This window comes from Oncorhynchus mykiss, chromosome 5, assembly GCF_057628025.1.
Source record: "Oncorhynchus mykiss isolate SJ-2025 chromosome 5, ASM5762802v1, whole genome shotgun sequence".
NCBI classification, from domain to species: Eukaryota; Metazoa; Chordata; class Actinopteri; order Salmoniformes; family Salmonidae; genus Oncorhynchus; species Oncorhynchus mykiss.
In genome coordinates, this window is record NC_143026.1 from 28358697 (window position 1) to 28371657 (window position 12961).

The 12961-nt window shown below is 43.4% G+C and overlaps 1 protein-coding gene across 3 annotated transcripts; it reads left to right on the top strand.

The window, feature by feature from the left end:
* Window positions 1-1254: 1254 nt before the first annotated feature.
* LOC110523528 (sphingomyelin phosphodiesterase 4) lies at window positions 1255-9270 on the top strand. 3 transcript variants are annotated; one of them, XR_016495970.1, is made up of 20 exons: window positions 1258-1550; window positions 2013-2107; window positions 2272-2358; window positions 2548-2684; window positions 2810-2885; window positions 3000-3108; window positions 3226-3278; window positions 3387-3538; window positions 3750-3882; window positions 3983-4054; window positions 5402-5491; window positions 6215-6357; window positions 6478-6568; window positions 6735-6832; window positions 7053-7167; window positions 7318-7523; window positions 7917-8144; window positions 8234-8365; window positions 8465-8593; window positions 8821-9270. XR_016495970.1 is itself a non-coding variant. In XM_021602296.3 (20 exons), the coding sequence occupies exons 2-20, from the start codon at window positions 2069-2071 to the stop codon at window positions 9127-9129; spliced, it is 2448 nt and encodes an 815-aa protein (XP_021457971.2). In that variant the 5' UTR covers window positions 1258-1550; window positions 2013-2068; the 3' UTR covers window positions 9130-9270. The 3 variants fall into 3 exon arrangements, 1 of the variants encoding a protein (XP_021457971.2); XM_021602296.3 differs by having other exon boundaries at window positions 7004-7167; XR_016495971.1 differs by lacking the exon at window positions 5402-5491 and having other exon boundaries at window positions 1255-1550.
* The last annotated feature ends 3691 nt before the right edge of the window (window positions 9271-12961 follow it).

Consider the following 12961-nt stretch of genomic DNA (forward strand, 5'->3'; position numbering starts at 1 on the left):
AGGGGACTCCAAAGGGTATTTGTGAGGGATGCGCGCACTTAAATCAAAACAGGATGTAATACGATTTGTAAGCCTGTTCCGCTGGGATTTAATACTCCATTAACACAGGGGCATGTCACTGTAAAATTAAAACACATCATAAAGATACACACAAACCAATAGTTATGCCACATACTAGGCTACACTAAGCACACTTAACTTTGCACTTGCAAAAAGCATACTTTGCACCTATCTTGAGTTAGTTTCTTTCAGTTAAGGGGTTTGAAAAAATCTACCATCCATGATTGATTCACCTGATTGATTGTTGATATACTTAGAAAGTTTATGTAAATGTAACAATATTTAACCGTAAGTCAAGGCTGGACTGCATTTGGGGCCCAGGGGCCTTTTTTAGGAAAACAGATTTTTTTTTTTAATTGGGGGGGGGAGACAGCTAACTTTGCTTTTCAACACATTTTGTGTAGAAGAAATGTGCCGTTTTATAATGCTATTCTACACATCTTGTAATGAGGCTATGAGAAAATGTAGCAATTTTAAAGCTCATTTCCAGCCATTCTACACTTTTTTCCATGGGTCAGAGAAAAAGTGTGCTGTTTAATAGCTCATCTCGTGCTATTGTTCACATTTTGCCATGAGGCTGAGAGAGAATTGAGCTTTTAAAGCTAATTTTCTGCAATTCTACACATTTGGCTATCTGGGGGTGCCCCCAACCTCCTGGGGGCCCACAACCATTCGGTAATCCCACCCTGCAGTAAGTAATATTACTTTATCACAATTCCATGTAGTCTATGAACCAACTTTCATCATCGACCTAGGTTCCTGGAGTGCCGCAGGATTTTGCCCCAACTATACACCACACCAGACAACTGAGCTAATTGATCAGTTCAGTGATTGCCTAAATTCAACACACCTGGTCTTCCAGGTTGGTTAAATCAAAAACATGAAGTGCCTGCAGCACTCCAGGACCAGTGTTGCCTAACCCTGACATAGAGAAGGATAGAGACCTCTAGTAGCCAAAAGGTTGTACTAGCATGGGCAGCATAATTGAGGGTTTCTAACGTAGTCAACTGGGTGGGACCTCCAACGTCATTAGCTGATGCCTCCGGGTGACCCTGTTGGAGTCATGTCCAACCGGGTCATCAGGAGGGATCAGCCTATTGTGAAGAAGAAAATGTACTACTTTAAAATGGAGATCGCATGGGCAGCGCCATTGAGGCTCACAGAAGCTATAATGGCACAGATACAAAGATGAGTCCTCTATCTATCTCTATGGCCTAGGTCTACTAAAACTTTTTGGAGGTGGCAACACTGCCATCTACCTACAATATTGTACCTAGCTCTTCCTTCCTTCAGGCACGATTCACACGGGAGCGCGCGTTCGCGTGCCACATCCTTCAGCGAAATGACATAATTTCGCTTCGCTATGCTGTTTCTGATAGAAACGCGGTAGATTGGAACCCATAGATAGGACGAGGATACATATACATAGATAGGACTAAGATACATATATTTGATGAACTGGAAAGTCTGGCCATTTTTTGTCGAGGGAGGTAAGAAACATTAAGTTAACCCAGTGCATGTTGAGATGAGGCTATTTTGAAAACAAATTGCTTTGTCAGCCCGTAGCATTGTTAGCTGCTGCCTGCCACATTTAGCCGCTAAACTAAGCCAGCTAACGGTAGCTCACAAGCTGATGGCAGTACAGAAAGCTAGCTAACCACAGGCAGGCTAGCTAGAAAGCAAACGTTAGTGCTAGCTTGCTGATGTTAGGTAACGTTAGTTATCCAACGCAAAGCTATGTAATTACTGGTGGTTATAGTTTCAGCCACGTTTAAATTTGAATGGCTTATTGGCTATCTTGCTTCCGGTGTTTAAGCGTTTTGTAGTCATATGTGCCCCTCACTGGGTAGCTAGCCAGCTAACTGTAGTTAGCTATGCTCCTAATTTGTTTGATATAGATAATCACAATATCAACAAAGCCCCTCTGAACAATTTCTGCTTTGTCTATCCAGGTGTCAATTGGATTCTGAATCGCGTCTGACCGCGTCTCGTCTAACTAGAATTTTCTATGGCTGCCCCAGCCATGCAACAGCCCAGTTACCTTCTGGTTAGTTAGTATATTGTGTTGCTGCTCGTCATGAGCAACATGTGAACTTCATGTTGACTACTTGAATTTGAGACAATGCCAAGTCATTGTCACATAATCGCTAGCATAGTACCGTGGCAGCAGTAACTGTTGTCAGCAGTAATGATGTTGTCTTTTCTTTACAGGCCAACCTGAAAATGGACTCGACCACCAAGCCTTTTCTCCAGTGTTGCCAGGAGCTGGTGAAGGTCATTGATGACTACCCTGCAAAGGTACAGTTTGTCTGTATAAGCCAGTGTTGTTTATACGGGGGGGGGGGGGTTGTAGTTATAGTTGGATATTGATGATCTGACCTATGTCAATGTTTAGTCAGTCAGCATGTCAGCTTTGTACCTGAACCTGGTTCAACTCAACCATGTTACCTAAAAACATTCATCCTCTGTTATTATCTCTCTCTGCAGGAGCTGCACCTGATTTTCCCCTGGCTGGTAGAGAGCGTTTTCGGCAGTCTTGACGGTGTCATCGTGGGCTGGAACTTGGGATTTCTGCAGGCGTGCAGCAATCAGTACAACATCGTTATGGACTTTCTCAATCCTAGGTAGTCTGTCATCCTATGTCTGTCTTTGTGTTCCCGTGTCTTTCTGTCCACTGTCTACCTTTATGACGTTGAATTTTAGAAAAGCAGTAATTTACTGATTTTAATTATGATCGTGTGATTTTCAGTGGTCCAATGATGAAGCTTGTGTACAAGCTTCAAGCAGAGGAGTACAAATATGAAATACCAGTCAGCTTCCTGCCTGTAAGTCGCATCTCTTTTTAAACATAACTTTTTTTATTTGATACATAGCAAGGTCTTCCACAATTTTTTTTTTTTTACACTAACCACTTTATTATTTCTCCTCCCCTCTTGCAGGGTCCTGTAAAGGTGTCCATACAGGAAGGTGTTCTCCCAGATTGCCCACTTTTAAACAACAAGCTGCATTTTCCTCTGTCTGGTCTGCAGACACTCAGCCTGGCACTCAGTATCCTTGACGCTCAAACTCACTCGGCCCTTGCTTTCTCAAAAACATTGTTGACAATGTATGTTTGTGATTTTGGTGTATTTTAAAGTCTGGTGGTATGTCCTTAACCCTCTTCAGATCCCTTTGAATATTACATGTTTATGTTTGCCTCCAGTCTCATAACACCAAAGGTAACGATGCTCAACTGTCATAACAATATCTTATTTTGGTAGTTTGTGATACGTGAATCAGACTATATTATTTGACCTCACACAAGTGTTTTGATGTTGTGTTCTCAGAACTACTCTCTAGGACAGCATGTGAGCAGCCTGGATAGTGCATACTTTGTGCTAGTGGACACCTACCTCAAGTATTTCCTTCCTACAGAGGGCAGTGTTCCCCCTTCTCCATTCATCTATAAAAGAGGCTCTGTGTCTCCACCTGCTCCCAGGTACTCTACAGTGGGGATAGAACTCCAAAGTCAGATGTGACTGAGGGCGCTAACAGGGTTGTGATCAGTGGGGTGATAACATTTTGAAGGATGCTACCTGAACTTGTCCAATAAGAGCACATACTTTCTTATTCCTTTGCCTCCTTTTAGTTTCTCTTTCCTTCCTAATGCTAGGAAACTCACTGCGCACTGTCATGTCTTTGGTGTCCAGGGCTCCCAGCGTGCCTTTTGCAGGGTATGGCATCCACAGCGCCAGCCTCCTTAAGCGCCACATATCCCATCAGCCCTCAGTCACTGCTGACCCTGCAGCCCAGGAGATCTGGAGGTCAGAGGCATTACTACAGGTGAGCCGCCTTCATCATTTGTCAGCCATGAATGGATTTGGTGTGAACTGTCAGTCAGGTGTTTAGGGTATCGGGAATAAGACGTGTGTGTTATCCCCAGGTGTTTGTGGAGATGTGGCTGCATCACTACTCCCTGGAGATGTATCAGAAGCTGCAGTCCCCCCAGGTGAAGGTAAGAGCATGTCACACATGGCCCTTCCCACTACCAGGCTCAACCCCTTCACCTGCACTGCAATACCGCACGGCTGACTGGCTGATCACTACTCCTCCCCCTCCACACACACACACACACACACACTTGAACCACAGCAGGGCTCACCCCATTGAGTACCATTTGCCTCACATGGTGATCTGCATCAAATCAACCTGGCTTTCACAACTGGGACACAAAACGGGTCCCACTGTACTCTTTTTAACTAGAGGGGAATATTTCTATCTGAATAAGATGTGCACTCTCATCTGGGCTATAGAAATGTGATTTGTATCCATCTCCTTTTTCACTGTATATGAGTTTTTTTTTTTTTTTTTTCAATTTCTAATACATCTTTCAGGGTAACTGGAAAATCAGACAGAGGGAGGTCTGGCTTTAGTTTGTCTTGACTGTCTTTATTTGCATAGATTATGAAGCATGAATACTGTCAAAATGATCAAAATTCAATGTCAAACCAATCAAAAAAGGGCATGGGATCAGGCATTTCTAATTTTATATGAAAGGCAGGCTTTTTGTTTGGAGGATTTTCTTTTGTTGCTGAATTATTGGCATATGGGCAACTGCAGTGCAAATTTACTGCACTTATTTTTGTATGTGTATCTGGTAGTAGTGCGTTTGCTTCTCTCAGACCTGTGCATGCTGTCTGTGGCTCCATTCACTGTTTCAGTACCCTTGTGTTGTTTATTTGGCTGTTCAGCTGTTTGCCATCTCTACATCCATTCAATATAATCTAGCCAAGTCTTTTTCATTATCCATACACCTCTCAAATCCCCAAAGGCGTAAAAGCCATATTCTTCCTATCCCTGCTATCACCTAGTAGCCTAGTACATATGCCATCTTCTGTTAGAATGTATAGTTAAAGTATGTGGTTGTCCATAGTGTAAGAGATGCAGTACTCCCACTCCCCCCTAAAAAAAACTACCGGTCATGGCCATTGGACCGAAACAATCCTTTTACCTTTGAACCGTTCTTCCCAAAAACCTCTAAGAAATCTGTTTTTAACCATGTTTTGTGTCCCTCATTGTAGAGATAAAACCATTCATCTTTCCTGTGTTTGGTATGAAAGGGCTACTACATCACTCTAGCTGCCATAGCATTGTGTTCATGTGGTCAATATATTTCTGTTTGTCTTTATCCTTTGTTTTGTTTCTGCTCATTTTCTCCCCTTTTTGGTCTTCACCTCTTTTTCTTTGGATGCACCCTATCCTTTCTATTCATGTTCACCTCCCTCTTCTCTCTCTCCTATTTCCCCCCCACTGTAATGTTGTTTCCCTCCTCTTCCTCCCCTGGTTGTGATGGGTCGTACAGCTGGCGCTGCTGCAGTATCGCCTCAGTATGTCCAGCATGCTGTGCCAACCCCTGACCCCTCCTGGCTCTGGAACCCTCCACACGTACCAAGTACTTTTCCCTTTTCATTCAATCCCACTAGGCTTGCTGGAGGTAAACCTAGGCCCTGAAGACAGAGTAGCGCTAAGGTTAGGACAGGAAGGTCAAGGGTACTTCTCTTCAAGAAAGCATTTGAATGCTGTTACAGTGCATTCTATAAAACCAACTGCCTGAACGCAACCAGTCGAAGACCTATCCTTGGATGGGCCCCATTTTGACAGCACACCATTTTGACATAATGTCAGACCAACATCTCACAGTAGAATATGGCCAATAGAGAAATATCCCTGAAAGGAGAATTTGACATTTTATTTTGTGCGCATGTGCACGTACCCTTCTTCTTTTAAAGCATGTCTTGCTATGTTACTATGTGGTTAATGTGTGTACCATTTCTTTCTCATTTCACATTTTTCCATTCTGCGCAAACAATACTACAGTATTCAAAACCTCAAAAACCACATTGCCCTAAATCAATGAATTCATCATCAAATTGTCTACCTCTTTCTCTAAGAATAATGGGCCTGAATCTCAATTTAAAGTCTGTGCCTGTTTCTGAGCTAGACACATGGAATGCCTTTTCCAGATAGACTTTTTCAACAACAGGGTCATTTGAGAAACAGTACCAGGAATAGGGGTTATGTTCCAAGCCCGCTGTGTGATTGGTTATTGTTATCCGAGGAGCTTCTTATGATTGGCTGCTGTCCCTGTGGATTTGTGTATGACTGGCTGTTTCAGGAGCCATTCACCCCAACAGAGGAGCACGTTCTGGTGGTTCGTCTCCTAGTGAAGCACCTCCATGCCTTCTCCTGCAGCCTGAAACCTGAGCAGGTCTCCTCCTCGGCTCACTCCCACACCAGCCCCCTGGAGGAGTTGAAGAGGTGAGTTGAGCAGTGAGCACCACCAGGGTCAGACATTAGGGTCGACATTCTCAACTTTATTGTAACTTTAAATGGTCTGGATCTAGTTTGGCCTCTAATTCACTGTTGGTCTGTCTCTAGGGTGGTGGTACATCGTTTTGTCCAGCAGAAGCTATATGTGTTCCTCCAGCACTGCTTTGGCCACTGGCCTTTAGATGCCTCTTTCAGAGTGGTAGGTGTCACAGCTCAATCCTCAACCTTCTCAGCTTGGGTGAAGTGTTGGTGTCAATCACAAATTTTCATTGGGTCCAACCAATACAACTCACCACCTCCTATAATGGAGATAAAAATGTTTGTGTGCTCTTATCTCTAAAGCACCACTGTATCTCTACGTTTAGGTGTTGGAGACGTGGCTTAGCTACATCCAGCCATGGAGGTACACAGGAGAGAAGACCAATCCTCAGACAGACCAGAACAAAGGTGTACCTGAGAAATGGTGAGTTATTTGTTGGATCACCAGATGGGTCAGGCTGAATAAATGTGTTTGTAGTGCTTCCTTCAAGTCTTTGACTCTGCAGTACTGACAAGGAATTAGATATTTGTCTTATTGCTTCCTCACATTTTTACATTAATCTTCCTAACCAGTTTTTCTCAACAAAAAATTCAGGAGCTTGTTTGTTCAGGAGAACCTGCTCATGTACACCAAGCTCTTTCAGGGCTTCCTTAACAGGGTGGTACGCACAGACCTGGTCAACGTCAAAAATGCACTAATGGTCTTCAGGGTGGCCAAAGTCTTCGCTCAGCCAAATCTATCGGAGATGATTCAGAAAGGTAAGGACAAAAACAGTCACCCAGCCTTATGATACTTGTGTGATGTATATGCACTAATAGTCATGTAATGGTCCAGCTATAGCAGTCTGAGCTGTCACTGCCCTGTCCTAATGTAATTCTCCTGTCCTTCCACTTTCTGTCCCTCTCCAGGAGAGCAGCTGTTTCTGGAGCCGGAGCATGTCCTCCACCACCGGCAGCACCGGTGCTTCCTCTCGCCGGGCCACGGTGGCAGCTTTTTATCGGCCCGGCAGCCTGTGGTGACAGACAGGGTGTTCAGGGTGAAGAGCCACGTGTATGGTCTGGAGGGCCAAGACTGTCAGTATAAACAGATGTTCGGCATGGAGCTGAGGGGCACGGTGAGTGGAGCGGAGGGGACCATACTAGCGATCAAGTTAATTTCAATTCCAGACAGTTTGCAAATTCCAATTCTGAAATTGAGCCCAACTTTGGGAGAAAAGATCTGAGATTTCTAAGCGAATCACAAACTTGCAGTATCAAATCGCAATACATATCGTATCTCCAACTAAGTATCGTGAGGTCCCTGGAAATTCCCAGTGCTAGTAAAATGAGCTAGCTATATTCTGCAAGATTAGATCTCTCTGAACTGCACTCTGTTGCTGTTGCTTGCTGACTGTCTTGGTAAGTCTACGTTATTCTTGTTTATCAAAAGACCCAACCGCCTAGGCCTGCCCTTTTGCTTAGATGGACCAACTATAAACGTGGTCAGTTGTCATCCTCCTTTGGTGTAGGTCTTGAAGCTCATTCAGATCATCGACCAGGCGAGGCAGACCGCCAAGAAGATGTCAGATCAGTCAGCTGAGGTGGCGGCCAACAACTCCTTCATGTCCTGGTTTGGAATGGGCTCCCCTGACCTCAACTACACCTTCAATGGAGGAGAGGTGGATGACACCGGGGCGTGTGTTAAGACCCATGAGTTTCTGGAGAGGTCACTGGACTACCTCTGTCAGATATTTCGGGTAGGTTTACATATCACTTTTCCTGAACATTTAGCATGAGCTAATGCAGACTTAATTCCTCAACTCATGCTATGTTTTGTCGTCTACAGCTGAATGCAGGACAACTGTCTCAGCTGATGGCTACCCTAGGCTCTGGTCAGGACGATGGGAACTCCAAGCAGCTACCAGACTGTGTTCAAGGGGAGAACGGACTCATCCTCACAGACCTGGGCCGGATGCAGGTCAGACTACTTATTCAACTTTAATAACCAAACCCCTTCAACACACATACATCCCTTATGATATATCCACACACTGTTAAATATGTGATGTTTTTTCAGGTCATCAATGGACTGCGTAGATTTGAGATAGAGTACCAAGGGGACCCAGAGCTTCAGCCCATCAGGAGCTATGAGAACGCCATCCTGGTCAGACTGTTCTTCAAGATCTCATCTCTGGTGAATGAGAGGGTATGTGACATGGCAATTCTTTGCAATTTGCAAAACTGATACCCTGAACCTGTCATCTCTATTTGACTGTGAGACCTCAGCAGTGCTGTAAACTATCATGATCTATTCTGAAATATGTACATCTGTTGTATACACCCAAAAGCTGAACTAAGAGAAAATGGGTTTCCATAGAAGTCAGAATTCTGTCTGTTTTGGCCTGTCATAATTGTTGCCTCTCCCATCCAAAGTTCGGAGGTCACATGGATGCTCTGTGCTCCCGGCCGGACTTCCTGGGCCAGTTGGGACGGCACTACCTGGCCAGCCCCGAGGCCGCGGCGGATGGCAGGTGCAGGAGCCCAGAGACACGACTAACAGCAGAGAGGTACCGACGGCCGCGGCTAAGCCTGCGCATGCTGGCGAGCTACAGAACCCTGCTGATGCTTCTACTGCTTTACCTGTTTGGGGCACTGTTCTCACTCGGCCCCATGTCCAGCACACTACTCATCCTTACAGGAGGATTTCTCTACGGACTCTTAAGTTGCCCTGTTTGGAGATAAACTCAAGTTCCAGTAGCAGGAGAATGAAATGGCTTTTTTTTTTGCCACTTGCCTTCATGCTTGGGCCACCTATTGTGATAAATGTTGTTTCTTTTTAATCTTGTAAATAAATTCAAGCACATTGCCGTTTGGATGACGTTACGCTAAATATTAATATTTTTAAGCAGTTTTACTGGTTGATATGTGAAGGATAGTTGTTTGATTTAAAATTCTAACAAGATATTGAATGTTTGTCACTTGAACAATGAAAGGATGGTGGTGATTATCCTCAAACTACAAGATTTACAGGTGTAGTAAAGACTCTTGCACTAGTATTTTTACCTCAATGGTAGAGGAAAATGTAGGTTTCTGCCGAAATAGACACTCAAACGTATTTATTTTTTCATGAGCTGGCCATAAACAATCACTGTCCTAGTTTTCGAAAGGTCTAGAACTGACCTTGTAAAAAAGAAAAATGCTGAGTTGTCCTCACTTTTGAGGACACAAGCTCAAGTACAAATAATATGAACATTTATTTGTACTTGAAATACCAAATACAATATCAGCATGTAATGTGGCTAGTTAGTGCATTTATTTTAGGAGATTTTACAACTATCAATTTAGGAGTCTACAATCTCACCATGTTCAACCTGCTGATCAATGTGCCTCAGCGTAGTCCCCATTCGCAACGGTATATACCTTTGAGGAAGTGCATTCTGGGGGTTCTAAGAATTAGCACGAATTTGTCAACAAAAGTACAACATAAATATTTTCTGAGATGTGAGATAATTAACTTGCTATACATAGTATCGTATAGCGTTGGAATAGTGACATTACGTACTTTCTATGAAAGTAGGCCAGTTTCTCGACATATGCCGCGTTCATAACAACTGGTAAATCGGAATTCTCTGCCTTCCGTGTTCAGTAAATTGAAAACAACTGGGAATCGGGGGAAAAAACGAGCTCCGACTTAGAAAAATTTGAACGGTGATCCAACTCGGAATTGCAACCTTGAACTCAAGCCTCCTTTTAGAGTACTGATATGATTTTACCTCGTATTTCTCCGAGTTCCCAATTGATTTGAATGCGGCATACATTTAGCAATCGCATGACGCAGCAGTCTGCCGGGTGGGACGTTATACGTTCCTTCATTAATTGGATTTCTAGCAACTTTCTATATCTCTGGCAACGGTACCATGCAATGCACCCTGATCTAAAGAGGCAGACAAATAGGAAAAATGTGCTAGGCCCTTCGTTAAATCAAATTCTCGAGGTAGAAATATAGCATAAATATGATCAATGGCTCATTCGAGAGAATACAGCCTCCGGAATGGCGCAGCAGTCGCAGTGCTAGAGGCATCACTACAGACCCGGGTTCGATCCTGGGCTGTATAACAACCGGCCATGGACTGGAGTCCCATAGGGCGGCACACAATTGGCCCTGTGTCGTCTGGATTAGGGGAGGGTTTGGCCGGGGGCTGTACAAGTAGGCCATCATTGTAAATAAGAATTAGTTCTTAACTGACTTGCCTAGTTAAAAAGCGTTAAATGTTTTATGATAGGCAGTGGCGATCTGTCATTCAGGGCAGATGAGCCCCACTTGTTTAGCAAAAAATAATTGGTTTTGTGTATTATTTTGGCAATATGTGTCACATATCAGTTTGCAAACAATGTCAAATATATACACATTACCATTCAAAAGTTCTAGCTACCCTAATACATTTTCCATGAAAACATACATGAAATGAGTTGCAAAATGATAGAAAATATAGTCAAGATGTTGACAAGGTTATAAATAATGATTTTTCAATTAAATAATAGTGTCCTTCAAACTTTGCTTTTGTCAAAGAATCCTCCATTTGCAGCAATTACAGCCTTGTTGACCTTTGGCATTCTAGTTGTCAATTTGTTGAGGTAATCTGACGAGATTTCACCCCATGCTTCCTGAAGCACCTCCAACAAATTGGATTGGCTTGATGGGCACTTCTTACGTACCATACGGTCAAGCTGTTCCCACAACAGCTCAATAGGTTTGAGATCCGGTGACTGTGCTGGCCACTCCATTATAGACAGAATACCAGCTGACGGCTTCTTCCCTAAATAGTTATTGCATAGTTTGGCTCTGTGCTTTGGGTCATTGTCCTGTTGTAGGAGGAAATTGGCTCCAATTAAGCTCCGTCCACAGGGTATGGCAAGGCGTTGCAAAATGGAGTGATTGCTTTCCTTCTTCAAGATCCCTTTTACCCTGTACAAATTTCCCACTTTACCACCACCAAAGCACTCCCAGACCATCACATTTCCTCCACTGTGCTTGAAAGATGGTGTCAAGCACTACTCCAGCATCTTTTTATTTTTTATGCATCTCACAAACGTTTTTCTTTCTGATTGAATTTAATTCATTTTGACCAACAGACATATCCGAACACCTCAGACTTAGATTTGTCTGTCCATAACATGTTTTTCAAATCTTCCTCTGTCTAATGTCTGTGTTCTTTTGCTCATCTTAATCTTTTATTTTTATTGGCCAGTCTGAGATGTTTTTTTCTTTGCAACTCTGCCTAGAAGGCCAGCATCCCGGAGTGGCCTCTTCACTGTTGACATTGAGACTGGTGTTTTGCGGGTACTATTTAATGAAGCTGCCAGTTGAGGACTTGTGAGGTGTCTGTTTTTCAAACTAGATACTCTAATGTACTTGTCCTCTTGCTCAGTTGTGCACCGGTGCATCCCACTCCTCTTTCTATTCTGGTTAGACAGTTTGCACTGTTCTATGAAGGGAGTAGTACACAGCGTTGTACGAGATCTTGAGTTTCTTGGCAATTTCTCGCATGGAATAGCCTTCATTTCTCAGAACAAGTATAGACGAGTTTCAGAAGAAAGTTATTTGTTTCTGGCCATTTTGAGCCTGTAATCGAAACCCCAAATGCTGATGCTCAAAATACTCAACCAGTCCAAAGAAGGCCAGTTTTATTGCTTCTTTAATCAGAACTACAGTTTTCAGCTGTGCTAACATAATTGCAAAAGGGTTTCTAATAATCATTCAGCCTTTTAAAATGAGAAACTTGGATTAGCTAACACAACGTGCCATTGGAACACAGGAGTGATGGTTGCTGATAATGGGCCTCTGTATGCCTATGTAGATATTCCATACAAAATCAGCTGTTTCCAGCTACAATAGTCATTTACAACATTGACAATGTCTACACTTGTCTACACTATTTCGGATCAATTTTATGTTATTTTAATGGGCAAAAATAGTGCTTTTCTTTCAAAAACAAGGACATTTCTAAGTGACCCCAAACTTTTGAACGGTATATATACAAGTACCGGCGCCGACAGAGATGGCCGCCTCGCTTCGCGTTCCTAGGAAACTATGCAGTTTTTTGTTTTTTTACGTGTTATTTCTTACATTAGTACCCCAGCTCATCTTAGGTTTCATTACATACAGTCGAGAAGAACTACTGAATATAAGATCAGCATCAACTCACCATCAGTACTACCAAGAATATGTTTTTCGCGACGCGGATCCTGTGTTCTGCCTTACAAACAGGACAACTGAGTGGATTCCATGCAGCGACCCAAAAAAAAAACAACTCCGAAAAAGAGGGAAACGAGGCGGTCTTCTGGTCAGACTCCGGAGACGGGCACATCGTGCACCACTCCCTAGCATTCTTCTTGCCAATGTCCAGTCTCTTGACAACAAGGTTGATGAAATCCGAGCAAGGGTAGCATTCCAGAGGGACATCAGAGACTGTAACGTTCTTTGCTTCACGGAAACGTGGCTCACTGGAGAGACTCTATCCGAAGCGGTGCAGCCAACGGGTTTCTCCACACATCGCGCAGACAGAAACAAACA

Bases quoted from the DNA above. Each gene is read 5' to 3' on its own strand.
- LOC110523528 (XM_021602296.3), top strand. From the start codon at position 2,069: ATGGCTGCCCCAGCCATGCAACAGCCCAGTTACCTTCTG. The intron at 6,358-6,477 runs GTGAGTTGAGCA...GTCTGTCTCTAG, and splicing joins CCCCTGGAGGAGTTGAAGAG to GGTGGTGGTACATCGTTTTG. The intron at 8,594-8,820 runs GTATGTGACATG...TCCCATCCAAAG, and splicing joins CATCTCTGGTGAATGAGAGG to TTCGGAGGTCACATGGATGC.